Below are 19547 nucleotides of genomic sequence, written 5' to 3' on the forward strand. Positions count from 1 at the left end.
GATCCTCTACTCTCTAAATACCTGTTATTAGTAAAAAAATTATCAAAAAAATTTGTCAAATTTGAAATAGAACATATACCACGTGAACAAAATCAAAGGGCAAATATCTTATCTAAACTCGGCAGTACACAATCCGAGTTATCCACACTGCAACAGTTCACAATAGCATCACCCACTGTTACTCTGACAAATGTGTTAAGTGTTACACAGGTAAAAGATTGGAGGGACGACTTTATACACTATTTACAAACAGGTAATATACCAGAAGGGGTAGAGAACAATAAAAAGTTCCGACGGCAAGCATCTTCCTTCACAATACTCAACGGAACATTGTATCGACGAGGATATACTCGCCCCCTACTCAAATGCCTCAACAAGTCAGAAGCTGACATAGCATTAGCAGAAACACATGAAGGAATCTGTGGCACACATACAGGAGCTCGGAGCCTAGCATCAAAGATCCTCCGAGCTGGATTCTTCTGGCCGACGTTGAAACAGGACAGCCAACAAAAAATCAGGTCATGCCAGAATTGCCAAAGACACGCACCACTGATACACATACCTGCCGAGCAAATGCATCATTCAGAAATCAGCTGGCCATTTAACCAATGGGGTTTGGATATACTCGGGCCGTTCCCTACGGCACCGGGCCAGGTAAAATTTCTTATTGTCGGCATTGATTATTTCTCCAAATGGGTGGAAGCCCAACCTTTATCAAGAATAACATCTCAACAAATGATTTCCTTCGTTTGGAAAAACATTATTTGCCGTTTCGGCATACCTCAACATATCACAACTGACAACGGTCGCCAGTTTACCGACCAAAAGTTTCAATCTTTCTTACAGAATCTCAAAATAAACCAACACTTCGCCTCTGTTGAACATCCTCAAACGAACGGACTAGCTGAGGCCGCAAATAAGGTCATCCTGCATGCACTCAAGAAGAAACTAGATGACGCCAAAGGACTCTGGGCCGAACTAATACCTGAAGTCCTTTGGGGATACAACACCACCCCACAAACATCAACAAAAGAAACGCCATTCAGGCTGGTATACGGATCGGAAGCCATGATCCCCCTGGAGATCTCCCAGAACTCAATCCAAACTTGCATCGACAACCAAGACGAAGCTCGGAGATCCGAGCTGGACATCATCGAAGAAATAAGAGACATCGCCGCCTTGAAGCAACGCGCAGCGCAGCAAGCAATTGCTCGACAGTACAACAAGTCGGTCAGAAGCAGATCATTCGTCAAAGGAGACTTAGTCCTCCGCAAAACCGAAACTGCTCGGAAACCACCAACACATGGAAAGCTCGCAGCCAATTGGGACGGCCCATACCGAGTAGCAAAAGTACTCGGTCAAGGAGCATACAAGCTAGAATCACTAGATGGTAAACTTATGCCTAATACATGGAATGTGTCTTCCTTAAAGAAATTTTATAGTTAAAAGACAGGGACAGGCTTGTACTCTTTTTCCTACTACCAAGATTTTATCCCAAAGGATTTTGCTTGGAGAGGTTTTAACGAGGCTAGCCTACCTGCACCTTGGTATTCAAAAGGTTCATAAAAACTCCGAATATGTAGGAGACAAATATTATCTTCTTTATCAGATAACTATACGACTAATATTGTCAATCAAATATAATTCTATCAATACAACTCAGACAAAGCCCAATACATGTCTAAGCTACAACCTGCCATTATCAGATAACAACACCAACAAAAATACCAATAAACTCGGAACACTTTCTGACGAATAACAAACAGCTTTTATAAAAAGCGTCACATTAAAAATTCAAACAAGTCAAATTCAACAAAGTTCAAACAAAACAAACCAACTATCACATATGCAAAATAAATTCAAATACGTTTCTAACAAAACACATTAAACATTATCGGCTTCATCTTCTGCATCGCCATCATCTTCGATCAGTTGACCATCTCGAACTATCTTTCCAGGATCCATACCAGAGAGATCGGCATCTGGAACCAAAAACTTAACCTGCAACCTCGCCCTTTCAAAACCTTCAACAAACGAATCTAATATCTCATCCGCCTTTTTCTTCTCCAACTCCTTAAATTGAGTAGTAAGCTCAATCAAACGAGTTTGTATGTTCACCAGATCACTTTTCTTTTTCTTCAAATCTTCCACATCTCTAGCGTAACTTTCTTTAGTCTCCTTCAACAACTTCTCGGTCTCAGTCAAACGGGCTTGAAGCTCAGCAGCAACACTCTTACTCTTCACCAACTCCTCCTTCAAAACAGAAACCTCTCCTTTCTCTGCAGCAACCCTCTTATTTTTCAACTCTTGGCTACGCCCAAGACTTGCAAGACGAAGGCCAACAACCTGAAGAAAGAAATAAAACCACAATTCATAAGACTCCCAGAGGAAGAGTAAGGAAAAACCATTAAAAATCATTACCTGCATATACTGCCCAATTGCCATGTCCCCGACTTCCTTTGCAAGAGTAACATCAGCCGACGACTGGCAATACTCGTCCACCACAGCCATATAGGGATACTCCTTTCCCCACACCGAAAATGCCTCACTTTGTTCCGAAATTTCATGAAGCCTTTTTTGATTTCCCATAAAAGCCTGTATCTCTTCCAGAGGAACCCCTATTTCCTTATCATCAGAATCATCTGACAAATCAACAAGGTCGGACTTCTTTCTCTTCTTCGCAATCACCTTCCTCCGACCTTGACGAGGCTGAGTAACCTCGCCGACACCAGCAACTTTCTCAGCATTAGACGACGATACCTCCTTCTCCAGATTCTTATTCTTGAAGCGCGTTCTCAGAGACGCAGCTGAAACACCAGGATATTTACCACCTGCAAAAACAACAAACACATCAGAAATACGACAAGAAGCAATAAACACCTTAGAAAAACCCTATAACTCACCCAAATAGGCTACCACAGCATCTTTATCCTCCTCCCACTTCAGAAGCTCATACATTGAAATTAGGTCTCCCCGACCGATATTTTCAACAAGAAACTCAATCACACAAACATTCCTCGGGGAGATAACCTCAGGACCGAGTATATTCTGAGGTTCCGAGCACCAATACAACGGGAACTTCTCAGCCAGATTTTCATCCACGAAAAACGGAAAATCTTTTTCCAAAGCCCTAACCTTTAAATACATTTCTTTAAAATCTTTAAAAGAAGATTTGTACAATTTGAAAATGCCAAAACTAGGGGTGCTATTGAAGTTTATCCAACCACCTTTCCACACCCCTTTGGCTTGAAATAAAGAAAAGAAAAGATCAACAGACGGCACAACTTCCAGAAACTCCATTAAAATTTCAAAGGAACGGAGAAACGCCCACCCATTTGGATGAAGCTGCGACGGAGCGCAGTTTAACTGCCTCAGGACCTGACATTCGAAATCAGTGAAAGGTAATCTAACTCTCAACTCCTCAAGAACACAGCTGTGCATATAGAAAAATTCAAAACCTCTGCCCCGGTGATAAACCCTATCATTAACACTACAGGACAGTAACTCAACCCCAATCCCAGAATCCTGCCTCACCACCCTACTAGCATCCACCTCCTTAACAGCAGCTTCATCACAGAACAATGACACCCGAGACCTCACGTCATCCCCAACCCAGTCATAAGACCAGTCTATTTCACCTTTCTTCTCCTTCTCAAATCCCATCAGAAACAGTAAACAAACATGCAACCAAGAAATACAAAGAGATGAGAGAAGAAACGGATTAGAAGAACACAAACGTGACCATACCTCTCTTGCTCATCCTCCAAAACAAGAAGCAGAAAACCAAAAACGCCAAAATTCCAATCAGCAGAAACAATTAATCGCAACTAAAAACGTTCCAAATATCAAACCTGCCTCAGTCACATCAAACGACGAAAGGAGCATTGGAAACCATCAACACATTAATGAAGCACCCACTCCTTCTCTCTCCTGAATAAAAAGCGCGCACAATTTCCCACGTGGCGCAGATGGGAAGTTACTTTAACGAAGTACGTTGAACTGGGGGCTCACTCAGTAACCCACTTTACCGAGTTATAACTCATTACAAAAGCTCAACCTGCTTCATTAAAAAACTTTCCTCAGGCTAAGCTTGGGGCTGTGATATGGTCACCATTAACACGAGCTATAACTCGGCCTCATAGCCGTTACTGGCCGTCACCATAACTCGCCATTTGCCGTTATTGCTCGGCCCTTATGAGCTATAACTCGGTGGCGTTAATATTATCATAACCGACGTCCCAAACGGAAAGATAAAATTGGTTACGAAATCAATTTTATCACCTAGAATGTAACGGACGAACATATATCTATAAAAGAAAGGTAAAGTGTCTTTTTTAATACACAATTCTGAACTGGACACCATAACTGACTTAAGCATTGGAGTGCCTTTGCAGGTACACTCCACCCCCTTTGTATTGCTCGCACCCTCACATCTACAACGAACATAAGGAACTCGGACTCAGAGGAGCAGACGTCTAACCTCGCAGCACATAGCTCGGCTGATCTCGAGGAGTTGAGGCCGACCTATTTCCCAGGCAAGATCAAATACTAATAGATAAAATATGAAAAATACATATATAAATTATTGAAATGATACAAAATAACAAAAACAATCATTATTAATAACTTTTTTGTCTGTTTCCATAGTTTTAAACATCTTGTTTTCTATTTTTTTTTTCTCTTCGTCTGTTAAGAGACATATACACAAAACTTAGTTTAAAAATGAGAGTTGTTCTATTATAATTGGCTCATGACATTATTTCTGACTTTTCAAACTTTTGTTTATGCCGACACCGACTTTTACTTTTTAGAGAGGGGAGAATTAGTATAGGCTGTATAGCCTAAGACTGTCGAGCAAAACTTAAGAAAAAATAAATTATTATTAATTAAATAAATATACAGGATTCTTATTTATATTTGGATCATTCGTTCTATTATTTGGACCAACTTCACTATTATTATTAGTATCTGAATATTTAAAAAAATTTTTATTAGCATGAAAATTATTGTAAAAGATAATTCATACACTACAATATTTTTGGCTTGAGATAACCCTTATTCGAAGTAACATCTAATAAAATTTGTCTTAGATAGGCAAAGACAACATTTTTAATGAGTTGCTTTTGAGTAAGACAAAGATAACAAAATTTTTAGTCACCCCTAAAAATAGTTGTCTTTGATATCTAAAACAACATTTACAAAATGTTACAATATAAAATCTTTAAGACAACATTTTTAAATAAAAATACATTTTATAAGAGTTGTCAAAAAAATTTAACATATAACATTTATAAAAAATTACCTAAATTATTTATAATTAAAAATTTTAGAAAAAAACTTTTAATCATATTCCCACCAATTATTTTTACCCTCAAATAACTTAAAAAAAAAACAAAATTGTTTGAGTTCAGTGTGTCTATTTTTTTCTTTAGTTTTCTTTTGAGTGCTATTTGATGTCATATATATCATCATTGTTGTCTTGTAGGGAGATGCTGATGTAATATGTGGTGTAGTTTGGGAATTCTGGCCGCTGGAGCATATTGCTTGCCTCAATTTCAACTGCGAGTGTTTTTATGGGGTGCTAAAGCTTCTGAGGTATTCTAATGTTTTTGAGGTATGTGCAAATTTTACATAGGACTTATGTAACTGTGTTTTGATTTGCTGTTCTGTGATTTATTGTTCTCTGAAAAATCTTGAGTTGCTGTTCTTTAACGTGCTGTTCTCTGAAAAAACTAAAATTCAGTATTTTAGTGTATGGCTCCTTCCAAACAATTTTAGATGCTCACATGTGTTGCTAATAAAAAAGTGTTGCCTAAAAGTAGAAGTAATAGCATGACAAATTTATTGAACCTTGTTTGTCCCGAACCCATATAACAAATTTGTACATATTCAAGTCTGTCTCAAAGTTCATAATAATAGTAATTTTAGATATCACTTATAATTCTTGTGAAAAGAAAATTAAATTTTTTTTATAATTCTCATTTATAATTTTTGGGAACTTTTTTAAGGCTTTAAGTTTATCTAAAACAGAGTAAGGCCCCTTTTTTTGGAGTTAATATGAGTATCCAAATAAGGTAGGAGTATATATAATATGATGATGATTGATGAGAGTGCTCTTGCTGTATCAATTAAATTCAATATTTTAGTATATGGCTCTATGCAAATATTAAATATTTGTATATTTGGTTTATTCACGAGAGTAATGGTATTCTACGCTTATCCCATAATCAGAGGCTTAAATTTCTTGGTTATCATATCCATAGAGATATTAAATATAATTAGTAACTTGAATGTCAACTTTCCCTTTTTATTATTTCTATAAAGCATTATGAATTTTTTAACTTTTTCTTTTGTTCTCCACATTGATTCTGATATTTTTTTTCCTTTTGATTTCTTCATTTTTAATGTAAGTTAAAGAATGATTAATTTTCATAATTCACCGAGTTAATTATTTCATATAGAATCAATTATTATTTTTTGTTTGTTTGTTATGTTAGCCACTTTAATTGAGTTAAATAGTTAATAGAGAATAATGTAAAGTTTATTCTTTACTCTTTTATAGAGAAAGATTGCTTCAGAGGAGTTTGAAGAACATTAGTAGACATTTTAGGACTTGAAGATTGCAATTTGTTGAGCTATGACTCTGTAAGTTTTCTATCTTGCTTATACTTGTATGCTTTCATAAATATATTTTGTACCTTTATATACATTTAATGAATTTATATACTTAATATGCATGAACATTATTATTTACATGCTTGGTTAATTAGTAGTAAAAATATATGAATAATTAGGAGAGGAAATCTTATCCCCTTGTGCAAAGTGTTGTAATTTCTTATGACACCAAAGGCAAACAATTTATAATTTTCTTGTCTTGGTTGCTGTTTTAAGGCTGTTTTATGGCTGTTTTGGTTGCTATTTTACGGCTGTGATGGTTGCTGTTTTGGTTGCTCTTTTATGGCTGTGATGGTTGCTGTTTTAGTTGTTGTTTTATGGCTGTTAAAAAAGTGTTTTGGTTGCTGTTTTATGACTGTCATGGTTGCTATTTTAGTGGCTATTTTATGGTTGTTTTGGTTGCTATTTTTGTTACTGGGAAAAGGGTAACACTTTATAGAAATAATAATAGAAATAATTAAAAATGAAGGGAAGGTTAAGATTTATAAAAGTTTTATGGCTGTCATGGTTGATGTTTTAACTATATTTTTTTCATCCATTTAGATTTGACTGCAGCTTGCTTATCGTTGGATGAAGTTTTCTGAAGAGATAAAGGCAATTCTTGGCACAATAATGAAGCACAAAGTCTTCTTGATTTTACATGAAAAAACTAGTTTTTTTTTTATTCAAGTTCATCATGAGAAAAACAAGTATTTTGTTTACTTATGTTTATTATTTATATGACTTAGTAACTTAGCAAGTATGTTAATTGGTACTTGAAAGACCTTTCTATATATATGCAATATATATTATTAGCTTATTCTTCCTATATTGATTAAATTGAATTTAAATATTTAAATATTATTAGTGTTTGCTATATATTCTTCAAATATCATAAATATAACAAAAGTAAAAAATATATTGCTTCAGATATAAAAAAATAGAACATAAGAAAAACTCAATAAGGTGTTGCTTTAGGTATTAGAAAAAGATAACTGCAAATAAACTTAGATAAGGGTTACTTTAGGTATATGAAGAAGGTAACTTAAAAAAATCTGAAAAAGTATTGCTTTAGGTAACGCTTTTGTGGAGTTGTTTTTTTTGTAGAAAAGGCAACGCTTTTTCAAGGTTGCCATAAAAAGGGTTCCCTTTGATACACAAAAACGTTGCCTTAGATCAAAGATAACGGCCATATAGCTAATCCCCCAAAAAATATTGCATTTTGTCAGAAAGTGTTGTCTTTGATTAAAGGCAACACTTTTCCTTATTATAGGCAACGTTTTTAAAGGGTTGCTTTAGCCCGAATTTGTTGTAGTGATATTAAATGATATACTAACTACGTAAATTTATTAATGGGATGTATAACTTAACTAGCATACCTGGCGAGGTATTGCTGCCTCTCTTCTTTGCTCATGTTTTGTGTTCGTCGCCTGGCATAGTCTTGCCAAATACCACTTCCATTGGTATCCTGTCAACGGTAATTAATCAAAACAAATATATAAACATAGTTTCACACTTTTATTTAATGACGAAAAATAAATTATATTAGATGAAGTGAGAAAGATGCATGAAAATATGGATGAGAAATGAAGGAAGTTTTTCTAATAATAGCAACGTGAAGTGAGAGAGAATAAGGGAAGAAAGAGATAATTATTATAGAAGTTACGTGAATTTATAAAATAAGAGAGAACGTGAATGAAGATGAGGTAGTGAGAGTATTGTAATGCGAAATAACTGACTTGGGGTAGGTTATTAAGAAGGATAAAAATGAAAAAAAAGTTTTGGACACCAAAACAGGTTTTGCCATTATATATTGTTATAGATATTGAAACTTAAATTTGAACGCTAATTGATATTATATATTATGTAGGTACTTAGAGTATATTAGAAAAATACGTTAATAATTTGAAGAGAAAAATTATTAGTGTAAATTTATTTTTTTAAAAAAATTATCCTTATTGAACTATTTTACTTTTATTCCTTAAAAATATATCTAAATAAAAATATTTGTAACAATAATTTACATCCAATAAGAATATCTTAATGAGGTTACTATAAAAAAATGGGTAGAAATTTTTTTATTTAACGTAATTGACAAGAATTTTTTTAATAATAAACCTCTCTTTAAGAGTAATATTGGAATTTAAATTTAGACACTAATTATCATTATATATTATAGATAAGCATCAAGAGTATATTAAAATAGTATGATAATAATTTAAAGAAAAAAATTATTCTTTGTACATTTAATTAAAAAAAATTACCTTGTTTAAACTATAGTGTAAGTGGAGCCATTTTTATAATCTTACGATTGAGATTGAGCAATTTTTTTAAGTGAAGCAGTTACATCATTCTATCGTGGGTTAATGCAGAATTTACAGAATGTGAGTACGTGATTGAGGATGTAGTTTTAGATTATAAAAATAGGGGTAAAATAGGAAAAAAAATATTGGATACCAAATCCTCTATATTCCCATTATATATTGTTATAAATATACACCATTTTTTTATTGAATACAAATTAAAATTTAATATGAAAGAAAAATTTTGTAGGCATTTTAATAAATACAAAATATTTTATTATCTAAAATAAACTGCTTTTAATATATAATATTGTAAATAACAACATTATCTTTTATCTTTAGATAAATAAATATAACATATATAAATTTCAAAGATATAAATATTTATTATTTATTAAAATTAATTATTATGCACAAAATTTTTGAAACATTAAAAATTACATTAAAAATATTTTAAATTGCAACATTGACATGTAAACCAAGGTTGCGAGAACTGAACCGGTCAATGAACCAGTGAGGTCATTGGTTTAATGGTTTACTGGTTTGACCGAGATTCAACTGGAGTTCAACCGGTTTAATTAAATATTAAATAAAATTATTAAAAAGTCTAAAAATAATTTTAAATATATAAATTCAGTAATTTCTAACTTAATAAAATTTAATATTTCACATAATAAAGAGCAGAACTTCAAGAAAAGAGATATGTAGAGCACCTAAGCATAAATATGCAGCATATACATATAGTATTTTTCCATACATACGTCTTTGAAACAAGACTAAAAATGCAAAAGCACAAGAGAAGAGAGGAGATATGAGTTGCTGTTGCTGCTGAGTACGAAGATGGGTGATTTGGGATTAGGGTTCAGCACTCATTAGTTCGTTTAGCCTTTTTTTTAATGACAAAACGACGCCATTCAGAGGTTTTAACCAAAAATCCGCTAAAAAACCAGATGATTCTTCTAGTTCACCGGTTAACCGCCGGTTCGACCGAATTTTTTACCGATTTTTTGCCAGGCGGTTTTTCCTGCTGTCTCATGGCATACAAGTCCACAGCTGAAAAGTGCGGGAGGGGGGGTTGTTGCGGAGTTCCTGGACTAGCTGCTCCTCCACCCTTGATGACAAGTCATCTTAGGCTAGTTTCACAAGCCTTTTTCATTAGTTTTTACCTGATTTTTATGCATTTCTTAGGCAATAAGTAAGTGTTTGGATGAGAAATTCATGCTTGTCTTGATTCAATCAAACATTCTTAATTTTGTGCATTTTCATGAGATTTTTGCATGATTTAGTTGATGTTATGAAAGATGCAAAATCTAGTGATTATGCCAAGGCTTTGATGCATTTGTTTGGTTGATGATAGGTGAAAAGAAGCAGAGGAATGGCAAGGAAGAAGCAGAGAAGGTAACTGGTGCACGAAAATGTGTATGTCAATGTCAATATTACTATTTCCTCCAAATTCGTACAACTAACCAGCAAGTGCACTGGGTCGTCCAAGTAATACCTTACGTGAGTAAGGGTCGAATCCCACAGAGATTGTTGGCTTGAAGCAAGCTATGGTTATCTTATTATTCTTAGTCAGGATACCAACAACAGTGTGTTGTAAGTTCAATTGTGAAAAGCAAAAAGGCATAAAATAAATACTTATTGTGCAATAATGGAGAATACGTTGGAGTTTTGGAGATGCTTTGTCATCTGAATTTCAGCTTTTCTCTTGTACTCCTCTTCACACACGCAAGGCTCCTTCCATGGCAAGCTGTATGTAGGGTGTCACCGTTGTCAATGGCTACTTCCCATCCTCTCAGTGAAAATGGTCCAAATGCTCTGCCATAGCATGACTAATCATCTGTTGGTTCTCGATCATATTGGAATAAGATCCATTATTCCTTTTGCGTATGTCACTACGCTCAACAATCACGAGTTTGAAGCTCGTCACAGCCATTCAATCCTTGAATCCTACTCGGAATACCACAGACAAGGTTTAGACTTTCCGGATTCTCATGAATGCCGCCATCAATCCTAGCTTATACCACGAAGATTCTGATTAAGAAATCTAAGAGATACTCATTCAATCTGATGTAGAACGGAGGTGGTTGTCAGGCACACGTTCATGGATTGAGGAAGGTGATGAGTGTCACGGATCATCACCTTCTTCATAGTGAAGCGCGAATGAACATCTTAGATAGGAACAAGCGTGTTCGAATGGAAAACAAAAATAATTGCATTAATTCATCGAGACGCTGCAGAGCTCCTCACCCCCAACAATGGAGTTTAGAGACTCATGCCGTCAAAAGGTATAAAGTTCAGATCTAAAAATGTCATGAGATACAAAATAAATTTCTAAAAGTTGTTTAAATACTAAACTAGTAACCTAGGTTTACAGAAAATGAGTAAACTATGATAGATAGTGCAGAAATCTACTTCTGGGGCCCACTTGGTGTGTGCTGGGGCTGAGACTTAAGCTTTTCACATGCCTGGGCTGTTTTTGGAGTTGAACGCCAGGTTGTAACCTGTTTCTGGCGTTGAACTCCAACTTGTAACCTGTTTCTGGCGCTGAACGCCAGACTGCAACATGGAACTGGCGTTGAACGCCAGTTTACATCGTCTATCCTTGAGCAAAGTATAGACTATTATATATTCCTGGAAAGCCCTGGATGTCTACTTTCCAACGCAATTGAGAGCGCGCCAATTGGACTTCTATAGCTCCAGAAAATTCATTCCGAGTGCAGAGAGGTCAGAATCCAATAGCATCAGCAGTCCTTTTTCAGCCTGAATCAGATTTTTGCTCAGCTCTCTCAATTTCAGCCAGAAAATACCTGAAATTACAGAAAAATACACAAACTCATAGTAAAGTCCAGAAATATGAATTTTGCCTAGAAACTAATGAAAATATACTAAAAACTAACTAAAACATACTAAAAACTACATGAAATTAACCCCAAAAAGCGTATAAAATATTCGCTCATCACAACACCAAACTTAAACTGTTGCTTGTCCCCAAGCAACTAGACAAATAAAATAGAATACAAATAAGTCAAGAAGCAATAATTTCTCAGAGTTTTTGAGTGAAGCTCAGATTCTAATTAGATGAGCGGGACTAGTAGCTTTTTGCGTCCGAACAGTTTTGGCATCTCACTTTATCCATTGAAGCTCAGAATGATTGGCATCTATAGGAACTTAGAATTCAGATAGTGTTATTGAGTCTCCTAGTTCAGTATGTTGATTCTTAAACACAGCTACTTTATGAGTCTTGGCCATGGCCCTAAGCACTTTGTTTTCCAGTATTACCACCGGATACATAAATGCCACAGACACATAATTGGGTGAACCTTTTCAAATTGTGACTCAGCTTTGCTAGAGTCCCCAATTAGAGGTGTCCAGGGTTCTTAAGCACACTCTTCTTTTTGCTTTGGACCTTGACTTTAACCTCTCAGTCTCAAGTTTTCACTTGACACCTTCACGCCACAAGCACATGGTTAGGGACAGCTTGGTTTAGCCGCTTAGGCCAGGATTTGATTCCTTTAGGCCCTCCTATCCACTGATGCTCAAAGCCTTGGATCCTTTTTTTTTTATTACCCTTGCCTTTTGGTTTTAAGGGCTATTGGATTTTTCTGCTTGATTTTTCTTTTTCTCTCTCTCTTTTTTTTCTGCAAGCTTTTATATCCACTGCTTTTTCTTGCTTCAAGAATCAATTTGTTTTTGATTTTTCAGATTATCAAATAATATTTCTCCTTTTTCATCATTCTTTCACGATCCAACATATTTAACATTCATAAACATCAAATTCAAAAGACCTATGCACTGTTCAAGCATTCATTCAGAAGACAAAAAGAATTGCCACCATATGTAAATAATTAGAATTTTTTCTTATTAAAAACTCAAAAAATATTACCTCCTTATTCTAAAGAAAATCTGCTATTTTATTCATGTTTAATGATGATGAGAAAAATAAATTATAGCTTAATTGGAGATAAAATCAAAATATAGATACTAATTACTACTATATAACTTCTAAGGTAAAACTCAAATAAGAACAATTATCACAGAGTTAAGGCTAAGATTAGAACTTAACAACCTGGACTTTGGGAAGTGGATGCCTCTTTAGTCTGTGGAGTGCTTGGTCCTTCAAGAGATAGCTTCTGACGCTTTAATTCCTTCAGTTCACGCCCTTGCTCTTCTTGTTCTCTGAGCAGTTTGCAGAGCATGCTGTTTTGATTTTGCTGTTCTTCCTTTATTTGATCTATAGCTTCTTGCAACTTGGTAACATATGCTTCAAGATGTTCCCAATATTCAAATTGAGGGATTTCCGGAAGGAATTCCTGTGCCCCCTCTTAATGGGGTTATCCTGCACTTGCTGTTTTTCCATTGTGGTTTTAGTGATTGGTTGCTCAACTGAGATATACTCTGTTATTCCCATCCTCACTCCAGCATCTTTGTAGAGCATAGAGATTAAGCTTGGGTAAGCCAACCTTGCATCCTTGGAGTTCTTGTTTGCAATTATGTAAAGTTCACATGAAATCAGTTGATGAACTTCCACTTCTTTTCCCAACATAATGCAATGGATCATCACTGCTCTCTTAATGGTGACTTCAGAGCGGTTGCTAGTGGGCAATATAGAACGTCCAATGAAGTCCAGCCATCCTCTGGCGACTGGTTTGAGATCTTCTCTCTTGAGTTGATTTGGGACGCCCTTGCTGCTGGTGGTCCACCTGGCTCCAGGGATGCATATATCCTCTTGAATCTTGTCCAGGCCCTTGTTTATTCTCATCATTCTCCTATTGAAGGAGTCTGGGTCATCTTTCAGCTGAGGTAGCTTAAAGATCTCCCTGATTTTGTCAGGGTGGATGTGAACAATCTTTCCTCTGACCAAGGTCCGATAGTCATAGAGGATAGTTCCAGATATTCTCTGCCTGTCTGTTTGCCACAGATTAGCGTAGAATTCCTGAACCATATTCCTTTCCACTTTTATTTCAGGATTAGCTAGGATTTTCCAGTTCCTGTTTCGAATTTGCTCTTGTATCTCCGGATATTCATCTTGTTTTAAATCGAATTTGACTTCTGGGATCACTGATCTTAGACCCATTATTTTGTAGTAATGGTCTGAATGTTCTTTGGTTAAGAACTTCCCTTGATTCCAAAGTGGTTTTGGAATACTCTCTTTCTTGCCTCTTGGAGTGGGTTGTTTTCCTTTAGGAGCCATGATCTTAGTGGTTATGGTTTAGTGATCACGGATAAACATACCAAACTTAGAGGTTTGCTTGTCCTCAAGCAAAAGAAAAGAAAGGAGAAGGATAGAAGGAGAGCTAGTGTCGAATGGTGGATGAGAGGAGGGAGGCCGAATGTGGCTTTAAAAGGGAGGGGGTGGGTTTTCGAAAATTTTCAAAAGATAAGATAGAGGATATGATTTATAAAAGATAAGTATGATAAGAAAAAGATATAAAAATTTGTGGATGATATTTGGAAAAGATAATTCTGAAATTTTTTTTTATTTTGAAAAAGATTTTGAGTTTTGAAAAATTTGAAAAAGAGTTGGATTGGATTGAAACAAATATTTGTGTTTATGGATTAAGATACATTTGATATTTTTGAAATAGGGATTTTAGAAATTAGGGTTAAAAAAAATTTTGGAATTGAGAGTTTGTAACATGTTTATGCAAGAAATCATGAATTGAAACATGAAAATTAAAATTAAAATGAAAAATGTGAAGTAAAAAACGAATTTACCTCCTCCCCACCATCCTGGCGTTAAACGCCCAGCTATTGCTTCTTTCTGGCGTTGAACGCCAGGAACTCCTTTGTCACTAGGCATTTTTTTGAACGTCCAGGATGCTGTAAATCTGGCGTTAAATGCCCAGAAGCTGCTTCTTTCTGGCGTTTAACGCCCAGATGGCTATCTTTACTGGCGTTAAACGCCCAGTAGATGCTCCTTTTGGGCGTTTAACGCCCAGTTGTGCCTCTTACTGGCGTTTTCTTGCCAGTGAGCTCTTTTTCTCTGTTTTGTATGCTGAATCCTTCTGTAACCCTGTGAACCTATGCAATTGACTTTTTACCATATTAAAATTGAACTTATATGCTCTAAAAATAAATAAAATGAAGAATAAGGCAAAATAACAAAAAGAGTTTTGCTAATGGCTGGGTTGCCTCCCAGCAAGCGCTTCTTTATTGTCTTTAGCTGGACTTTGCTGAGCTTTTAAACTAGCCTCAGCCTTGAGCACTCTTGCTCAACATTGCCTTCAAGATAGTGTTTGATTCTCTGTCCATTAACAATGAACTTCTTATCAGAATCAATGTCTTGAAGCTCCACATAACCATATGGTGATACACTTGTAATCACATATGGTCCTCTCCACCGAGATTTCAGTTTCCCAGGGAATAGTCTGAGCCTAAAGTTAAACAACAGAACCTTTTGTCCTGGTTCAAAGACTCTTGATGACAGCTTTCTGTCATGCCACCTTTTTGATTTCTCCTTATAAAGCTTGGCATTTTCGAAAGCAGTGAGTCTAAATTCCTCTAGCTCATTTAGCTGGAGTAATCTTTTTTCTCCGGCTAATTTGGCATCAAAGTTCAGGAATCTGGTTGCCCAGTAGGCCTTATGTTCCAGTTCCACGGGCAAATGACAGGCCTTACCATACACAAGCTGGTATGGAAAGGTCCCTATAGGAGTCTTGAATGCTGTTCTGTAAGCCCACAGAGCATCATCCAAGCTTCTTGTCCAATCCTTTCTACTGGTACTTACAGTCCGTTCCAGGATTCTTTTTAGTTCTCTGTTAGAGACTTCAGCTTGCCCATTTGTCTGTGGATGATATGGAGTTGCCACCTTGTGGCTAATCCCATATCGGACCATGGCAGAGTAAAGCTGTTTGTTGCAGAAGTGAGTGCCCCCATCACTGATTAGTACTCTAGGGACACCAAACCTGCTGAAGATATATTTCTGGAGGAACTTCAGCACTGTCTTAGTATCATTAGTGGGTGTGGCAATGGCCTCTACCCATTTGGATACATAGTCAACTGCCACCAAAATGTAAGTGTTTGAGTATGATGGTGGGAAAGGGCCCATGAAGTCAATTCCCTATACGTCAAATAACTCAATCTCCAGGATCCCTTGTTGAGGCATGGCGTAACCATGGGGCAGATTACCAGCTCTTTGGCAACTGTCACAGTTACGTACAAACTCTCGGGAATCTCTATAGAGGGTAGGCCAGTAGAAGCCACATTGGAGGACCTTGGTGGCTGTTCGCTCACCTCCGAAATGGCCTCCATATTGTGATCCATGGCAATGCCATAAGATCCTCTGAGCTTCTTCTCTAGGCACACACCTACGGATTATTCTGTCTGCACATCTCTTAAAGAGATATGGTTCATCCCACAAGTAGTACTTTGCATCAGTGATTAATTTTTTCTTTTGCTGCCTGCTGTACTCCTTGGGTATGAACCTTGCAGCTTTATAGTTTGCAATGTCTGCAAACCATGGTGTTTCCTGAATGGCAAACAAATGCTCATCCGAAAAGGTCTCAGAGATCTCAATAGAGGGGGGAAACTCCCCTTCTACTGGTTCTATCCGGGACAGATGATCAGCCACTTGGTTCTCTGTCCCTTTTCTGTCTCTTATTTCTATATCAAACTCTTGCAGAAGCAACACCCATCTTATGAGCCTGGGTTTTGAATCCTGCTTTGTGAGTAGATATTTAAGAGCAGCATGGTCAGTGTACACAATCACCTTTGATCCCACTAAGTAAGATCTAAACTTGTCAATGGCATAAACCACTACAAGTAATTCCTTTTCTGTGGTTGTGTAATTTTTCTGGGCATCATTTAAAACACGGCTAGCATAATAAATGACCTGCAGAAGCTTGTCATGCCTCTACCCCAGTACTGCACCAATGGCGTGGTCACTGGCATCACACATTAGTTCGAATGGTAATGTCCAGTTTGGTGCAGAAATGACTGGTGCTGTCACCAGCTTAGCTTTCAGGGTCTCAAACGCTTGCAGACACTCTGTGTCAAACACAAATGGCGTGTCAGCAGCTAGCAGATTGCTCAGGAGTTTTGTGATTTTTGAAAAATCTTTTATAAACCTCCTGTAGAATCATGCATGCCCCAGAAAGCTTCTGATTGCCTTAACATTGGCAGGTGGTGGTAATTTTTCAATCACCTCTACCTTAGCTTGATCCACCTCTATTCCTTTGTTCGAAATTTTATGCCCAAGGACCATTCCTTCAGTCACCATAAAGTGACATTTTTCCCAGTTTAAAACAAGGTTGGTCTCTTGGCATCTTTTCAGAACCAGTGTCAGGTGATCAAGACAGGAGCTGAATAAGTCTCCATATACTGAGAAGTCATCCATGAAGACTTCCATAAATTTTTCCACCATATCAGAGAAAATAGAGAGCATGCATCTCTGAACGGTTGCAGGCGCATTACACAACCCAAATGGCATCCTTCTGTAAGCGAACACTCCAGATGGACATGTGAATGCTGTTTTCTCTTGATCCTGGGGATCTACTGCAATTTGGTTGTAGCCTGAATAGCCATCCAAAAAGCAGTAATAATCATGACCTGCTAGTCTTTCTAGCATCTGGTTTATGAATGGTAAAGGAAAATGATCCTTTCTGGTGGCTGTATTGAGCCTTCTGTAGTCAATACACATGCGCCACCCTATAACTGTTCTTGTAGGAACCAGTTCATTTTTTTCATTATGAACTACTGTCATGCCTCCCTTTTTGGGGACAACTTGGACAGGGCTCACCCAGGAACTATCAGAAATAGGATAAATAATCCCATCCTCCAGTAATTTGGTGACCTCTTTTTACACCACTTCCTTCATGGCTGGATTTAGCTGCCTCTGTGGTTGAACCACTGGCTTAGCATCATCCTCCAATAGGATCTTATGCATGCATCTAGCTGGGCTTATACCCTTAAGGTCACCTATGGACCACCCAAGAGCTGTCTTATGTGTCCTTAGCACCTGAATTAGTGCTTCCTCTTCCTGTGGATTTAAAGTAGAGCTTATGATCACTAGAAAAGTGTCACCTTCTCCCAGAAATGCATATTTCAGGGATGGTGGTAATGGTTTGAGCTCGGGTTTAGGAGGTTTTTCCTCTTCCTGAGGAAGTTTCAGAGGCTCTTTCAATTCCTCTGAATCCTCCAAATCAGGCTGAACATCTTTAAAGATGTCTTCTAGCTCGGATTCGAGACTCTCAGCCATGCTGACCTCCTCTACCAAAGAGTCAATAAGATCAACTTTCATGCAGTCTTTTGGTGTGTCTGGATGCTGCATGGCCTTGACAGCATTTAACTTAAACTCATCCTCATTGACTCTTAGGGTTACTTCCCCCTTTTGGACATCAATGAGAGTTCGTCCAGTTGCTAGGAAAGGTCTTCCTAGAATGAGAGTAGCACTCCTGTGCTCCTCCATTTCCAGCACTACAAAGTCAGTGGGAAAGGCGAATGGCCCAACCCTGACAATCATGTCCTCAATCACGCCTGATGGGTATTTAATGGAGCCATCAGCAAGTTGGAGACATATCCGGGTTGGTTTAACTTCTTCAGTTAAACCAAGCTTTCTGATAGTGGATGCAGGTATTAGATTGATTCTTGCCCCAAGATCGCATAAAGCTGTCCTGGTGCAATTACCCTCTAATATGCATGGTATCAGAAAGCTCCCGGGATCTTTAAGCTTTTCTGGAAAGCTTTTCAGAATGACTGCACTGCATTCTTCAGTGAGGAGAACTCTTTCAGTTTCTCTCCAATCCTTCTTATGACTCAAGATCTCTTTCATGAACTTGGCACAAGAAGGTATTTGCTCAAGTGCCTCTGCAAACGGAATCTTTATTTCAAGAGTCCTGAGATAATCTACAAAGCGAGCAAATTGCTTATCCTGCTCCTCTCGGCAGAGTTTTTAAGGATAAGGTATCTTGGCTTTATATTCCTCAACCTTAGTTGCTGCAGGTTTATTTCCTACAGAGGTGGTTGGAGAAGCCTTTTTAGAGGGGTTGTTATCAGCACTTGTGTATGTCTGATCCCTCACTGGCATTTGAATGCCAGGAGTGGAAGCTGGAGTGACGTTAGACGCCAACTCCTCACCTGTTCCTGGCGACTGAACGCCAGAACTGTGCTTCCTTTGGGCGTTCAACGCCAATTCCTTGCTTGTTTCTGGCATTAAACGCCAGGACTGAGCATGGTTTGGGTGTTCAACGCCAGCTTTCCACCCAATTTCTGGCGTTTGAGTTCCAAAATTATTCCTCTCCAGGCTCTTACTGTCCTCAGATGGATTTTGGGTGGTTTGCTCATTTCTTGGCTTCCTGCTACCTTGAGGTGAGGCATCTAATATTTTCCCACTTTTTAATTGAACTGCTTAACATTCTTCTGTTATTTGTTTTGACAGCTGCTGTTTCGTTTGCTTTAATTGTACTTCCATATTTATATTAGCCATTCTTGTCTCTTGTAGTCTCTCCTTGAATTCGGCTAACTATTTTGTTAGAAAATCCAATTGCTGATTGAATTCAGTGGCTTGTTCTGCAGGACTGAGTTCAGTAGTCACTGTTTTAGCCTCTTCTTTCATGAAAGGTTCATTGTTTAGGTATAGATGCTGATTTC

General features: G+C 37.2%; 1 protein-coding gene across 1 annotated transcript; it reads right to left on the reverse strand.

Moving 5' to 3' along the window:
- Positions 1-1884: 1884 nt before the first annotated feature.
- Positions 1885-3663, reverse strand: LOC148553131 (uncharacterized). The gene is made up of 3 exons (XM_088493087.1): positions 2904-3663; positions 2422-2831; positions 1885-2346 (listed from the first exon to the last, which is right to left on the reverse strand). Exons 1-3 carry the CDS (start codon positions 3661-3663, stop codon positions 1885-1887), a joined length of 1632 nt encoding a protein of 543 aa, XP_088349213.1.
- Between the last annotated feature and the right edge of the window lie 15884 nt (positions 3664-19547).

The sequence above is a fragment of the Arachis ipaensis genome, chromosome B7 (genome assembly GCF_059453495.1).
Source record: "Arachis ipaensis isolate K30076 ecotype BB chromosome B7, ASM5945349v1, whole genome shotgun sequence".
NCBI lineage: Eukaryota > Viridiplantae > Streptophyta > Magnoliopsida > Fabales > Fabaceae > Arachis > Arachis ipaensis.

Coding starts and splice junctions, on each gene's coding strand:
- LOC148553131 (XM_088493087.1), bottom strand. CDS start 3,663: ATGGGATTTGAGAAGGAGAAGAAAGGTGAAATAGACTGGTCTTATGAC. Junction 2,832..2,903: donor TGCTGTGGTAGCCTATTTGG/GTGAGTTATAGG, acceptor TTGTTTTTGCAG/GTGGTAAATATCCTGGTGTT. Junction 2,347..2,421: donor CAATTGGGCAGTATATGCAG/GTAATGATTTTT, acceptor TTCTTTCTTCAG/GTTGTTGGCCTTCGTCTTGC.